We start from the raw sequence: 15991 nt of genomic DNA on the forward strand, positions 1-15991 counted from the left end.
GGAAGGTGGAAGGGACGGTGGTTGAGCTGCAGGAAGGGCAGAGCCACGAACCTGGGGCCAGGCAGACCAGAGGGCACCAGGAAGTAAGAATGCAAGAGAACACAGACCCCTCCTGTGTGCCGGACGCTATGACAGACACTTGCCCTTGCTGCCTGCGCCCTGGCCCAGGACCAAGCAGCCCCGGGACACCAGGTGAGGAGCAGCCTGCTGGAGGCCATGTGGCCGACAGGAGACAGGAAGACTGTGCTGCCCCCATGTCTGCCAGGCTCCCAGGCCTTGGAGCGACTCGGCTGAGCCCAGGACCTGATCCTTCACTGGCCTCTGTCAATACTGAGCCCGAACGGGATGGCAGGAGGGAGCTGTCACTGTGAGCGTTAGGAGGAAAGTGAATGGAGTGGAAATACAGGCTGTGTACGCCACGTGAAAGGTGCTGTTCTTGGCCCTGCAGTGTTTCCAGAGAGGCCTGACGTTACTGCTCATGGGAGTTCACAGATCTGAGGGGAAAGAGAGAAGAAATCAGAAGTGACTGTCTCCAGGTGGCAAAAAGCAAACAGCATTAGAGAAAAACAGGACTATCTGAAGATTTAGGGGAGGATAGGGATGAGATATTGGGAAGGACTGGAGAAAGAGGCATCAGGATGAACAGGCCTTGAAAAATAACACGTTTTTAAATTCTTAAGAGGTAATATGCCTTCAGCCATCGAAGGGGAATTGGAACTTGAGGATTACTTGACACCACATCTAGTGAACAAGGTAGTGACCAAGCAGGAGGGCGCAGCTTCTGGTCCAAAACTATTCTCAACTGTAAAGTAACAGGGGCTGGGCACAGTGGTTCACACCTCTATTCCCAGCACTTTGGGAGGCTGAGGCAGGCGGATCCCCTGAGGTCAGGAGTTCGAGACCAGCCTGGCCAATGTGGTGAAACCCCGTCTCTACTAAAAATACAAAAACTAGCCGGGCGTTGGGGCGCGCGCCTGTAATCTCAGCTATTCAGGAGGTTGAGGATGCAGGAGAATCGCTTGAACCTGGGAGGCAGAGGTTGCAGTGAGCCGAGATCCTGCCACTGCACTCCAGCCCTGCATTCCAGTCAATACAGTGAGACTCTATGTCTCAAAAAATAAATAAAAATAAAAATAAAATGAATAAAGTAATGGGGCCAATTCGCCTAATCGCCAAAAGTGACTCTTAAAGCATTTCTAAATCACTCATAATTGTGCACGACACACGCATGGCCTCCAGGAGTAACGCTGTATTGCAGTCAGCTTTTAAAGCTACGTGGGGGGCAGACTCCTGTGTCTGGCCTTTGAGTCATGGCTATTCATACAGGCCCTCAGGTTAACTTGATGGAGGGCAGTCGACAAACTCTCAACATTAGTTTGAACTAAGAGAATCAAACCATGGGAATTCTTTTCAAATTTTTCAAATGTTGACGAAAAAGGCCAAACTCTGTAAAATAGTTGAAGAGGTTTATTTTAAGCCAAATATGAGGGACCATGGCCCAGGACACAGCCTCAGGAAGTCTGTGCCTGAGGCTGTCACGTTACAGGTTGGCTTTATGCGTTTTAGGGAGAGAGAAGTTACAGGCAACACATGTAAGGTATATACTGGTTTCGCCTAGAACATCTTGAAGAAGTAGGGTGAGGATCTCACAGATCCTAGGCAGACTGAAAGGTTTTCTGACTGAAGAGTTGATGTCAGCATAAAAAAAAGTTTTGAGTTAAGATAAGGAGGGGTTCTTGTTATGTGGATGAGGCCTCCAGGAAGCAGGCTTCAGAGAGAATAGATGGTAAATGTCTCCTATGGGACTTTAAAAGGTGACTTGTAGTTAAATCTCTCCTGGATCAGGAAAAAGAGACCTGGAAAGGGCATGGGATTCTCTCCAGAATGCAAATTTCCCCTGCAAGAGGCAGTTTTCTATAGCCACTCAAAATAGGTGGAAGGAATATGTTCTGGGGTAAAACACTTTTATTTCCTGCAGGGCCTGCTCTCTGTCGCCTGCTGCTATCCCAGAGTCAGGGTGGAACCAGGAATCTTACTGCTGTGTCTGTTTCATCAGTCGGAGATCGCTGTTTTAATGTTAATGCTGGTCAGCTGGGCCTGAACGCCAAAAGGAGCGGGGGTTCTAAGGAGGCCTGTCCAACCCCCCATTCCCGTCAGGGCCTGAACTCATTTTTCAAGTTTCTTTGGGACCCCCTTGGTCAAGGAGGGGGTCCATTCATTGGGTTGGGGGACTTAGAATTTTATTTTTGGTTTACACAAACAGTTTTACTTTGATGTCTTTACATTCTACACTTCATTTTACCTCCAAAAATTAAAACAAAGCAAGCAAGCAAAACAAACAAACAAGAAACAAAAGCAAAGCAGGCAACATGTTCTGCAGTGGACCTGACCGTCCTGGCCAATCCTCAACCATGGCTGGCGAGCAGCTGAGTCCGTGGGCCGGAGGGCATTGATTCCTCAAAGACACTCCCCTGATCTGAGGAAAACAACCCACGCAGTCACGGCAGGCGCCGCTAGGACGAGGCCGCCACAGGCTCTCTTCTTCCTGCCACTCCTGCCCAGTCCTTCTGTGGGGGCCACTCAAGGAACCACCAGAGGTGGCCGTGGGTCCTTCACTGGACCCTATCCAAACCCCAGAAATGCCAACTTTATGACAAAAACTCACAAAGGGGCACCACGCAGGAATATTACAACCGAGGACTTTGTTCCCACGGGCTCTGTGTATGAAGGTAATTAACAGCTTCCGGTGCCAATAAAGGGAGACTTTAGAAGCTTCCCCTGAGGTCACACATGCTTGCAGATTTCTACCAGATTCCACTTTCTTCTCACCAAACAAAACAACGCAATCACCGCCACAAAACACATCTAGGAGGCAGCATGAGCTCCAGGCACCAGCCAACCTCAACTACTTCCTGTTCCAAAATGTAAGAGCAGTGTCCCGAAATACAGCTCCTTTGACAGTGTGGTAGTCAAACACCCCTTAGATTTGGGAATCCAACACTGAAGCCAAACGTGAATTTTGCATTATTTTGGAGAGTTTCTCTACAGTTTCTAGTTAATCCCCTTTAAGGTTCCAGAGTTTTCTTTTAAAAATGGTGCTTTTGAAATATAACCTTAAAAAGAGCCTCCCTAACTCTGACAGATACATGTTTCCCAGGACACAGGTACAAGAGGGTGATGTAACCGCCACCCTATGCCACAGGAAACTGTGGAACATGCTTCTCTTTAGTCCAGCGTTCTGGTCTTAACATTGGCCTCTACTTCCCCTTTTTGGCTGATGGAAGGGCATGGCATTTTCTGAGGATGTCTTTCCCCCAAGTAGCACAGCCCTCAGGGCAGAGATGTGTCCTGCCCTGTAATGTATATGCTGAGCGACCCTGGGATAGCAGCCACGGGATCCAAGGCTCTGGCTTTCCTTCTGTAGGAGCAGGAGGGGGTACAGGAGCCAGGGCACTCGGTCACAGTGGAGAGCAGCGCCGTGAGGGCCGTAAGCCCTCAGCATGCCGTCTGGTTAACAGTAAGTCCTTCATCCACACTTCCTGTTGTTACTGATGTTTTTTTGTTTGCCTCCAGTTTGCTCCCGGATGCCTGAGGTAGGTATCCTCCCCGAAGCACCCCTCTCCTCAATCAAGGTTGCTAAGCACCTGCAAGGCCTGGCTGGAAGCCAGCTCAACCTCCAGCCTTGGAACCCAACACCCACCACTTTAGTGATTTTTTTCTACAATAAACATGCATTGCTTTTATAATAAGGAAGGGGAGGAGTTTTAATTACAATGATTCTGAAATGAATGAGTAGTAATAGTTTTTAAGTTCCCCGTAATTCAGCCCTTGGGCATAGTTGGGTTTGTCATCCTGTATGACATTCTGCTGGTCTCTCCTGGTTGACTAATTCCATGCCTTCTCCTCTGTCCTCAAACTGCAACATCTCCCCAGCCTAACTCAGCCAATAGCTCTGTTTGCTCACTCCATGGGAAAACACAAGGCTCTGGCAGAGAACTGGGGGTCACGAGCTCCCTCCCCCAACTTGCCACCATGTCTCTGCCTGGGATCTGCCTCTATGTCGTCTCCTCCAAGGGTGGCCCTTCCCCTCACCAAGCAGACAACAACTCCCAGGAAGGGGGAAGAGCAAAGCCACGTCCACAACTGTGACATTCCACTTATTCAAAACGCAAAGAAACAGGAGGCAAAGATGGAATAATACTAACAACATGTCTGTTATATCTTAGTGGTAGGCAAATGGTTATGTGTTTTCTTTTATGATAGAGCTACTTTACAATTAAAATTTTTAAAACATTTTTAAAAAGAAAGACAGAAGAAAGTCTACAGATAAAAAGTTATGAGGGAAGTTGAAGAAATCAAAGTTGATCTAAGACAAATGGCATTTTGGCTTTTTCCTCCTCCAATACAGCTGACAATATCCCAAACCCAAAAACCAAAATCCAAAATGCCTCCAAATCCAAAACCACTTCTGCTTCCAAGCATTTCAGATAAGAGATACTCAACCTGCATAGACTTTCCCAGAGCACATGATATGCTTACCTCACGTTTCTAAAATCTCAAGGTGGCACACAAATACATGGTATGAATAATGCTTTTCTGTTGGAAGTGGGAATTTATTAGGACTAAGTGTATTGAAAAAGAACCATAATCAGAAAAAGACTGTGTTGAACATAACAGCATTCACACGAGGGAATGGTCAAGAAACGGGACAGATCAACAGTGGGGAGGGCTGCCCGGGCGCCCTTCCTGCTCCAAGTACACGCTCACCTGTTCAAAGGGAGCGAGCTCTCACAGTGACTGCTGGAGTCATTCCTGACAATTGTGTGTGTGTGTGTATCAGTCTGTTTCCACACCTTCAAACGTCAAAATGTCTAAAGAATAGTTAAGATTAAATTCAATCATTAGGAAATGTATAACAACAATTGAGGACTGACATAAAAACAAACCTAAAAATGTTTATACTCCCATATCATAAAAATGTGGCTTTAAAGACATTTTCCTATCAATTTTCAAGTTATCACCTAACCTGAGATTAATATTTCTTTGCAGTATTTTTCAATGGGTTGAAATGACCAAAATGTAGTTTGAAAGAACACGCTTCACACTAGAGGCTTCTAAGGCACAGGCACTGTGCAGGCTCAGTGATGGATGTCATACAGGACTGCTGCACACACATGCGTTCTTTCTCTGCCCACTGTTCCTGGGCATCGCTGCTACGTTATTTAAAATTACTCTGCAAACACTCCCACCACGTCCACCAACCCATGCACGAATATGCAATAAATACCAGGAGACACGGCACTCTCTTTGACTCAGACCAATGGGAACCTGATTATGAGGGAGGTAAATGGCCAGCATCATGGGGCAGCCTTCCCAACATGCCACTTCTCAAGTCTGGCGGTTCACCCCAAAGGAAGAGAATGAGGGTGACAGGCTGCAGGACAGGTCCAGGCCTTGAACGGGGATATAAAGGCTACATCACACACATTCCTCAGTACTAGTCAACGGGACACTGAGATGACATTTATTGAGGAACTACTAAAAAGCTGACACATACCTTTCATCTCTATGAGAACTCTGTAGAGAGGCGTTATCATCCCCGGCTAAGAAATGAGAAAACAAAACTGAGCTCTTCGGCAATTCGCCCAAGCTCCCACGCAAATGGGCAGCAGAGGCGCGCCCCAGTGCCCTCTGTGGGAGGCTGAAGCCCCGGCCTGTCCTCACACCAGGCAGGGATCCCGTGGCAGGTCTCAACAGGCAGGGTGCGCTTCCCAAGCCAGATTAGTAATTTGAAGCCCACCTTTTTTGGTTCATTTGGAAACTATGCATATTTACCATCTTTTCCCAGCCCATCAAGCTATCAGAAAATCCTCTTACCCTCATGCCACGCCCGGTTAAGCACAAGCAAGTTGTCTCAGAAATGCCCCAGTCACAGGATTCAGTGTTTACATGAAAACAACACCGGCAAAGTGAACTTGAGAGAAAGTGAAAACCAAAACTGTCGACATAAGCCAAAATTTTAAAACTATGCATCTTCATCTGGTACTTAAAGGTCCCCACTGCTCCCCCAGGCTCCAGTGTGCTGGGGTAAAAAATAAACTGCTTGATCCGTAACAATGCAGAGTAAAATCAAGGTGTAAAAAAAACAGACAGAAATGAGCCCCCCAAGCACCTCCCAAGAGGCCAGGGGACCGTACCCCACAGACACAGAGAGCCTTCCCGGAGCAGGGCAAAGACACCTCCAGAACTCCGGGTTTGGAAAATGACAGAAAACCTGGCCGACTTAGGAGAATCACAAGGCAAAGAAGGAAATCTCTTCTTGGAAACATTCGGCCTGGCTTCAAGCTGGCTTCAACTTCCTTTCGGGGTGATGAGTGGGTCTAACTGGGGCACTGGAGGGCACAGGCGGCAGCAAAGGCTGACTGTCAAGGAAGGCGCAGCACAGCCAAGACCAGAGACCCAGGCCTCAGGACGTAGTCCCTGCAAGGCCAGGTCACACTGCCCCGCAGGATGCATGTGGAACAGAACACTGGTTCCCTCAGCCCCATGCCTTCAGGAGGTTCGGGTTTTATTCTCGGAGAGACTGCATGGCTGAGAAGAATGGTACCCTCACAAGGAGTTTAAACCCTGGAGGATTCTAGGTGGAAACGGGTTTTACAGACAAAGAAAAGGGGGGAAAAGTCTGTTTCCATGGCCTATAGACCTGGAGTATCTTAAAATGTTACCTACGAGGCTGGGAGCAGTGGCTCACGCCTGTAATCCCAGCACTTCGGGAGGCCGAGGCAGGCAGATCACTTGAGCTCAGGAGTTCATGACCAGCCTGGCCAAATGGTGAAACCCCGTCTCTACTAAAAATACAAAATTAGCCAGGTGTGGTGGCGCACACCTGTAATCCCAGCTACTTGGGGAGGCTGAGGCAGGAGAATCGCTTGAACCTGGGAGGTGGAGGTTGCAGTGAGCCAAGATTACGCCACTGCACTCCAGCCTGGGCGACAGAGTGAGTCTCCGTCTCCAAATAAACAAATGCATAAATAAATAAAAATTACCTATGGAATGAAATATTTCTGATCACCACTGATACTTTTGTTGTTAAAGAGCTGAAAAGTACTTGGAAGATAGATGATGCCACTGACTCATTTAATCAACAAAAGCTGGTGGCAACGGACAAGGTGTGGTCTGTCCATGGTCGTGTGGCCAGTGGGACCCAGCCCCACCCACTGCAAGCTCAGAGGTCTTTCCTACAGGCCCTCATGGGGATCAGGGCCAGGGGTTACACCTAGACCAAGCAGTTGGTGCCTTTGGGAAGAACACATCCTTTAGCACCAGAGAGAAAAACAACAACAAAAAATCAGTGTTTACCATTTACATGGCATGGAGCCATTTCATTTCCAGAAAGGATGGCCTCTTTTACCACCAGCAAGAGCACCCAAATTCAGTGAATCTGATAACCCACACCTCCCCCCTCGCCTTCTCTGCACTCCTCCAGTAAGGCAGAGCCTCTGAACACCTCTTTGGCTCAGCGCACCCGGCCGGACAAGGCAGGGGTGGGCGGACTTACCCGTGCTGGGCATGTGGTTCACGCGGGCAGGATTCAGCAGCTCCACTGGCTGGTCTCGGCCAGAAAGTCCATCTGGAGAACAGAGAAGGCACTGGCTTCAGAAACTGTGAGCATTTCAGCCAACATACTTTATGCTGGGAGTGTGCAGGGAATAACTCCCCAAACAATGAAATGCATGTGTCCTTCCTACTTTTAAAGCGGGACACTTTCAGCTTCGTCATAGATTATTTGTATTTGCCAAAGAAAATCAAAGATTCTTTGTAGAATAATCAAAATAGCCTCCTACTGAGATAGGGCAAACACCTGTTTCTGGCCTAAGAGCCACTGGCTTAGCAATTTGGGTTTACCCCTGTTCAGCAACCACATTATACCCACTCGTGCTGATCAGAAGTCGGCTTTTCTGCAGACCACAAGCATTAAGATAATAAAAAGAGAAGAGCAGCCCTTCCTCTTCTCAGATAGTGACAAACGGTCTGGATGCTCACAGAAACGCAGGACAGGGAGCACTCGGAACCCTCCGGGTGTGCGGACAGGGAAGGAGGTGAGCTGAGGCCGCTCTAGCTGCAAATAGGTAAGGAGGAGAACGCTTCACCAGGTGTTCTCAAGGTACAGTCCTTTCTTTTAAATCCACTTTTAGACTGTATTCAGGAGCTGTTTCTGTCTATTCAGACTCACTGCAAAGATGAGACTGGAACCCACCCACCACCTAAACCTGGCGCAGGCTGGATTTAGACTGCCTGGGATTTTTCTATATTTTCCCAAGCAGAAAGGAAAGAAAACTCTGGCAAGATTTCCAGGAATCACACTTTTCTTTTAAAATTAGCTTCTGACAAGTGGTGTAAAATGCCCTGCAATAATGTGCATATCATTACAGATTGCACGCGGAGGTCATTTTCCTTACTAAGTGAAGGAGGAGAGCACCAGTTTCGCAGGGCAGCCATGGAACTCTGTAGATACAAGTTTTAAAACAGGACAAAAACAACTAACATCAGGTCAAATGATTGCAAAAAAAAAAACCTCATTTTTTATCCAAAACAGATAATTCCTAGCATTGCCAACCCGTGCATGTCCTTGGAGATGTTCAATATCCAAGAACGGAAAGAAGGGCCCCAGGAGATTGGAGGGCATGCTCTTGACATCTGAAGCCCGTCCTAAGTTAGAACTGGGGAAGTGTGAGGCCAACATGGACCTGCAGAGCTCACAGGTGAGGCTGCTCTTGGGCAATGCAGAGGTCAAACGTGGGTGCCAGAAATAAAAATAAAAATTAAGACAACAACAAAAAACCATGGGGACCTCTCCAACCAACCAGCAGCTCCTCCCAAGTCTCGGCAACTCTTAAGGTTTCAAAACAGAAGTAAAGACAATAAGACACTGGGCATATTCGGGGGCAAACCAGTTCTGCTTCCCTGGGTCAACAGAAAGACTGGCAGGTCATGGCTACACCTTAGAAGCAACCACCAGACCTAAGCAATCGCTCCAAGTCTTCACACATTCCAGGGCTTTCTCAAAGAACACGGCTGCCTAGGAGATGGCCTGGATGCAGAATTGTGAACATGATGCCACGTCTCACGAGAACCTTCACTGCAACTCAGAAAGAGACCCCAGATAGTGGTGGAAAGTACTTTTCAAGCCTTTTTCCCCCCTAAAAATAAATAGATGCTCATTGTAGAAAAAAAATTAAAAATTCAAAAAGGTGCCTGTATGTATGTGTGTGTGTGTGTGTGTGTGTGTGTGTGTGTGTGTGTGTATTTAACCCAAATCCCACTATAAATACTTTCAGAAACAGCAGAAGGCCCTTTTGCAGATCTCAATGTAGCTGTAGTTTTCCAATGGGAAGGAGTCAAGAGGAGGGTGCTTGGGTGGACCACCCTGGTCAGGGCTCTGCAACAGTTCCAAGCCAATGCCTGTCCCCCAGAACTGCCTCCTCTGTAGTCAGCTCAATGCCCATCCTTAGCTTCCATCTCAGCAAAAGCCCTGGGACCAGAAAGTTTGGAAACCAAGAAGCTCCCCCCGTGGTGAGCAGCAGCAGTGGGGCCAGAGTCCCAGCTCACATGAAGCCCCTTCTTGAGTTTGGAAGTGAACTGCTTATGCCTGAGCCCAAAAGACGAATCCCTCCAGCACCAAGTTCATAAATGAGGCCTAATTACAAGTTACTTTTACTACACTGAAGCAGGAAGACACATCAGATCTCAGTGCAACCGATTCGACTTGTAAGTCACGATATGTGGTGTTTCTGTATCCACAAGCATCACTCGTGTGTTTCAGATCAAGGTGCAGCTTAGTGGGTCTTGGCTCACCTACATTTCCGGGCACTGGGCTGGTCCAGGTCCCACCTACCCTTCAAGAAGACATTTATCGCGCACTTGCACTAGCTGGCACACCAAGGAGAATGCCGTTCGATAAGAGCACGTGGATTCCCTGCGTAAACCAGACCTTGAACTTAACATGTCCAGTTCTGTACACTGACGGGTGGGGTGGTTTCTGACACCAGCCAACTGGCATCAACTGGGCGTCCAATGATCCAGTTCCACTCTGACAATAACTGCCCAGAGCTAGCACACACGCCACAGCTTAGGGGCTCAGGTCCACAAGGCTGCCCCCATTTCAGACGCAAGTCCTGGGCCTCCTGGACTTCTAAAGATCGGCTATAAATCAGGAGTTCCCACAAGCCCCTCTCGGGTTCTGTAATTTGCTAGAAGGGCTCACAAAACTCAGAAAAACACTTTACCATGTTGATGGGTTTATTGTAAAAGATGCAAACAAACAGCAACATGAAGGCAGGGTCTGAAGAGGTCCTGAGTGCAGGAGCCTCTGTCTCAGTACCACTGGGGTCAGCAGGTGCGGCTGAACATTCTGCCCCTCTCGTCTCTGGGTCCTGATGACCGGCCCCATCCTGAGGCTATCCAAGCGTCCTGCCCTAAGTCACTTCATTAGCATAAACTCAGAAGCCCATAAGAAGCTCCTCCTTAGGAGTAACGAAAGGCTCGCCTGACACTCAGGAAGCTCCCGGGATCCTAGGAGCTCCCTGCCAGGAACGAGGACAAAGACCAGATAGGCTTGTTCTTCCACCACACAGAGATGCTGCTTGTTCTCGCTGTGCGCCACTGGACCTGGCTGGCCTCATAACAACCTGTAAATTCAAATGCCCAACACTGCCACGCTCACATCTTTGTAGAATGACATGGAAATGCTTGACGGGAAAGCTGTTCGGATGCGGCACCGGGTTAATAGGAAGGGCCTGCGTCTCGTGGAATAGGGCAGCCATGTGGAACTATCAGAAAACAGCAGGAGTGTCTCAAGCACACGGGGGCCTTGGAGGCGGTGGCACAGACATGGGCCTCAGTGCTGGACGCTAACCCCACACGTGGAGGCCCCATGAGCCCCAGCCAGCTGGAAGCATGGCCGCAGTCTCTTTAAGACAAGATCCCGGCCTGAGCCGTCCTTGGTCATCCACCTGGACAGCATGACAGATGCCACATCCCTCATTATGAAAGGCCGGGGCTCAGGGCAGCAGCCATGATTGAGAAGCCAAACACTAAAGGCATTTTGCCAGAGGCGGCTGGTGGAACACAATCCTGGGGGCAAAGCGGTGGTGGTGAGTGCACTTTGAAGGCGCAGGGGCCACCAGGCCTGGGAAAGACAGCTTTGGAACAGACCTAAACACAGCGTGGCCAGTGGGGCAAAGAACATCCGTCACCAGGGTGAAACAGACAAGCTGCGGGACACAGCCAGCTGGAATGCGTGACGGCATCCGTGAATGTGCACAGAATAGATTCTTAATGCTGTGTTTTTTCAGATATCATATTCCAGAGTGAGTTAAAATGAAATTAGTGAAGAGAGGTGGAATTTCCGTATTGATCTGCCTCTGGGCTGAAATTTCTCAGGCTGAGGAGAAGGCGGTGCTAAGAACCTAACGTTTGCAAGCAGGAAAATAATGAAGATGGGAATCAAAGTACTGCTTCCTCATCACACACCTGCTGCAAGCAGGTTCCCCCTTATCTGTCTCCGCTTGAGAATCTATTTTTGGAAACCCTGCTGGACAGGGATGATAGTACTGAGTGTCCTCAAACGGCATTTAATCAGCGCTGGGGCTGCAGACCAGATGCACACTGAGAGGGAGGCTGAGGAGCACGGGTACCTCATGCCGTCACCAGCACGTGATGTGCCCCAGTGCGCTCAACGCACCCACAGTCAACTGTCACCCTTGCCAGGAGTCCCTTTCGCGCAGACAGGACCCAGCGTGAACTGAGCATTGTTTGAGACTCGGAGTCTGCCCATGGGAGGAGCAGGACTAAGACAGATAGTGCTTTTGCTTTTCAGAATCCACCTCGCGTCAGACAGGTAGGTGCGTCTAACCAGAAACCTGGCCTTCCAGAGCCAAAGGAACCTCACTTTCACCCGGAGGGCCCAGGCCCCCCACTTCACACTTGGGGAAATGGCCTCAAGGGCTGTGCAGTTTCCCAGGATCATGGAGTGAGCACCAGCCGGAACCCAGTTCCATCTCAACTAAACCGTGGCTTGTCTGAAGCTGGACCTTGAGCAAAGAGGTACCCACCAAGACCAGTGCCCTCCACCGAGGGTTTCACATCACAATACTGCCACACAAGAAAGGAGGTATCTTTTCACAGTATGTGAAAGCCCCACGCACAGGCTCCTGAACTAGGAGGGGAAGGGAATGGGGAGGAAGTGAGGTTTCCACCCTTGGGACCTGCCCGGGACCACCTAGTCTTGGCCAGGTTGGGGTGAAAGGGTGTCTCTTGAAGGTTTCATTTGCCTTTTCTGGATGACCAATGTCACCGACCATCTTCTTAGGCATTTATTGGCTTTTTCATTGGCTATTTTGGATTCACGTCTTTTTGATCCGTTTTTTTCCCCTAGCTGGGTTGTCTTTTTCGTAATGATTCAGAAGAATTCTTTACAAATTCTGAACATTAATCCTCTGTCAATTAAATGCTGCAGATATTCTCTCAAAGGTCCTATTTCTCAATCTTTTAAAGCTTCTGCTTTTATGTCAGGTTCATGAAACTCTTCTCTTCCTGGAGGCTGCAGAGATATTTTAACGTATTTTTACCCTGAAACTTTGCAGTGTTCTCTTTTATATGTAAGTCTCTCATCTACTGACACTGATGTTTGTATACGCTATGAGACAGGGGTTTGGGGTATGTTTTCCTGTGAGAACAGCCAAATGTCCCCTCAGTGTTACTAACAGGTCTTATCTTTCACCATGGATTGGCAATACTAGTTCATTTATAAGCCAAATCTCAATCCTGTTAGCCAACTTGCTTTTGGTTTTGCCAATAATCACTGTCTTAGCCACCATAACTGTACAATAATTCTTAATATTGGCGATGCAAAAAACCCTAGTTTTTTCTTTCAGATCATCGTGGGCAAAATTGGCCCTTTACTCTGCCACATAAATTTTAAAATTAACTTGTCAAGTTCCACCAAAAGAAAAGAAAAGAGAAAAAGAAAGAAAGAGAAGGAAGGAAGAAAGGAAGGGAAGGAGGGAAGGAAGGAAGGAAGGAAGGAAGGAAGGAAGGAAGGAAGGAAGGAAGGAAAGAAGGAAAAAGAGAGGAAGGAAGGGAGGGAGGGAGGGAGGGAAAGGGAGAGGAAGAGAGAGGAGGGAGGGGGAGGGAGGGAGGGAGGGAAAGGGAGAGGAAGAGAGAGGAGGGAGGGGGAGGGAGAGGAAGAGAGAAGAGGGAGGGGAAGGGAGGGAGGGAATGAACTGTGCCTGGGATTGCACTGCATCTATTATTCGGGGAGAAGATAATCTTTACAGTATTGCATCTTTCAATCCATGAACATGGGCTATTACCTCATTTCATTTCTCTCAGAAATGTTTCAGAATTTTTAGTGTTGAGGTCTTGAACATCTTTAGATTTATTACTAGGTATTTGATATTTGATGTCCATTTCAATTTCTGTTTGCTTGCATATGGAAATACAATTAATTTTTACTTATTGGTTCTGTATCGTAGAATATTAATTTCAATCATTTTTCTGTAGTTATCGTGTATTTTCTACATACAGAATCATGTCACATACAAATAATGACAGTTGTTTCCACCTTCCAGACCTCACGCCTTTTCTTCTTTATTCTGCTGGCTCAGTCCTACAGTATAGTAACTAAAGAGAAATGGTGATAAAAGACACCTTGGTCTTGTTTCTGATCTTACGAAAGATGTTTCCAATGTTTTACTGGAAAGTGTACTACTTGCTGCAGGTGTCCAACAGGTAACTATCAGATTAAGGAAGTTCCCATCTACTCCCAGTTTGCCAAGACATATTTCTAAATCACATGTTTGCTTAACTGTATTAAACTTTTCTGCATCAATTCAGCTTATTAAGTAATTTCCCCTTCCATCTGATAACATGGTAAAATTTTTTTTCTCATGTCAAACTAACTGCATTCCCGTGACAAACCAGTGTGGTCAGGCCTGGGGAGTTTTCAGGAACAGGAAGGCAGCAAGAGCTCCACACGAGGTATGCCTAAACTCTTTTCCACGCTTGATTCTGAAGACTCGGGAGACCTCAGTCCCACATTTCAGCCTTAGCACCTCACTTCAATATTTTGTTATGAACATAAAACCAGAATTGGATAAATTAATTTTTTTTTTTTTTTTTGAGATGGAGTCTCCCTCTGTTGCCCAGGCTAGAGTGCAGTGGCTGGATTTCAGCTCACTGCAAGCTCTGCCTCCCAGGTTCACACCATTCTCCTGCCTCAGCCTCCCGAGTAGCTGGGACTACAGGCATCCGCCACCACGCCCAGCTAGTATTTTGTATTTTTAGTAGCGATGGGGTTTCACCGTGTTAGCCAGCATGGTCTCGATCTCCTGACCTCGTGATCCACCCGCCTCAGACCCCAAAGTGCTGGGATTACAGGTGTGAGACACTGCTCCCGGCCGGATAAATTAACATTCTAAAGTGTTTGGTGGGGAGTTGCTGACATAGACAAAAACAGTGAAACCGCTGTGACCCAAGAGTAGTATAGGTCACACCTCACTGTGCACACCTCACTGTGCTAACAGAGCTGCTTTTCAGACACGGGGGAATGGAAGATTAGGGCTACTGGCATACAGTAACGACTCAGTCTTCACTGTAGCCAATCTCCCCATCCTTTCATATTTTTCAAGCAAAGGTGTTGTTTTAGAACAGCTGTGAGCTTATAGAAAAATTAAAGCTAGTAGAGACTTATCCTGTACTTTGCACCCTTCATGCCCTACGACTACCATCTTCCATTAGGATGCTGTGCTTAGGTGTCATGACAGAAAAAGCCCAGACTTGATTCAGATTTCCTCCGTTTTTCCCTGGTGTCCATTTTCTGTCCCAGCGCCTGGGTCCTGCCTCTCTTGGCTGCAACAGTATCTCAGACCTTCCTTGTTTTTGACGACTTTGACAGCTTTGAGCAATCCTGCTTGGGTATTTCATAGAATGTGCCTCAACTGGGGTTTGTCCCAGGGCCTCACTGGGACTCCAGGGACTGAGCTGCATGAACACCTAGCAAGGGCTGACATCAGACCAGAGAAGCCCCGATACCTTCAAACCAAACTTCGTGGGCAACGGCAGAGTTCCCATGGTTTAAAGAAAGCTTAGCCTTAAAGCAAAGACAAAAGAAACCACTTGGTTCTCGTGTCTGGGGCAAAATGACTTGTCTTTTGCCTGAATAAAGAGGGACGGAAAACTCCTTCTGCTGGGAGGATTGGCCATGAGGAAGACAGCCTCTCGGCCTGCACCAAACTGGCAGGTGTCTGTGAGAAAGCGCTGCGCATGGGCTCACATGGCCCACCAAGACCCGCACCTCCTGGAGGGCATGGTGCGGTGCCCACCCACATGCAAACCTCCCCTCCACATGGCGTGTGAGTGAGTGTGGAATGAAGTGGGTATCTATTTGGGTTTGGGGCCATCATGCCATCCCCTTGGGCCTCTAACCTGAGTTGACCAGCAGTGGCATTTTACTGGCACTTTGATGCCCTTGTTCAATTAAATTATAAAAGGGAGTTCAGTGGGCTGAAATGTCATGGCTTGGAGACAAAATGATCTACAAGGTCAGCCAAATACTCAAATTCCCCCTAGGTCCTTCCCCTGACCTGAACCCCCAGAGGGGTCTCCATCTGCCGCCCTAAGCAGGACCTCCACCTGCGCAGGCCTCCTCCTGGCTCAACCTCCTGCTTTGCTGAGTGACCCCAGCAGCCCCCGGCCCCATCATCAGCCCATCCTCCCTCCACTGTGTGGCCCACACCCTGGCACTACCCCAGGCCTGGCGGATACTAGGCATAGCATTGATGCTCCGTAAACTCGTGCCCACCCAACCGGCCCTCCCTGGGTGCTCTGCTCATAGCCTCGAGCACCCCAGGCCACTAGATTCTGCTTTTCCCCACTGTGTAGGTTACTGAAAATTACCAAAGTTTCATAACAGTGCTTGCATCTGCCCATT

General features: G+C 48.2%; 1 protein-coding gene across 24 annotated transcripts in view; it reads right to left on the bottom strand.

Moving 5' to 3' along the window:
• Positions 1-15991, bottom strand: part of HDAC4 (histone deacetylase 4) — a 353093-nt gene that overhangs the window by 181253 nt on the left and 155849 nt on the right. For 21 of the 24 annotated variants that reach the window (XM_055291146.2, XM_055291150.2, XM_063645840.1 and 18 more), the window contains one exon: positions 7559-7630. The exons of 2 other annotated variants lie outside the window; for them this stretch is intronic. In XM_055291146.2, coding sequence (XP_055147121.1) covers positions 7559-7630 — 72 coding nt within the window. Of the gene's footprint in view, positions 1-7558; positions 7631-7933; positions 8183-15991 lie in introns of those variants that run through there. One more of the 24 variants, XM_055291152.2, reaches the window with a different exon arrangement.

The sequence above is a fragment of the Symphalangus syndactylus genome, chromosome 8 (genome assembly GCF_028878055.3).
Source record: "Symphalangus syndactylus isolate Jambi chromosome 8, NHGRI_mSymSyn1-v2.1_pri, whole genome shotgun sequence".
Classification (NCBI taxonomy): Eukaryota; Metazoa; Chordata; class Mammalia; order Primates; family Hylobatidae; genus Symphalangus; species Symphalangus syndactylus.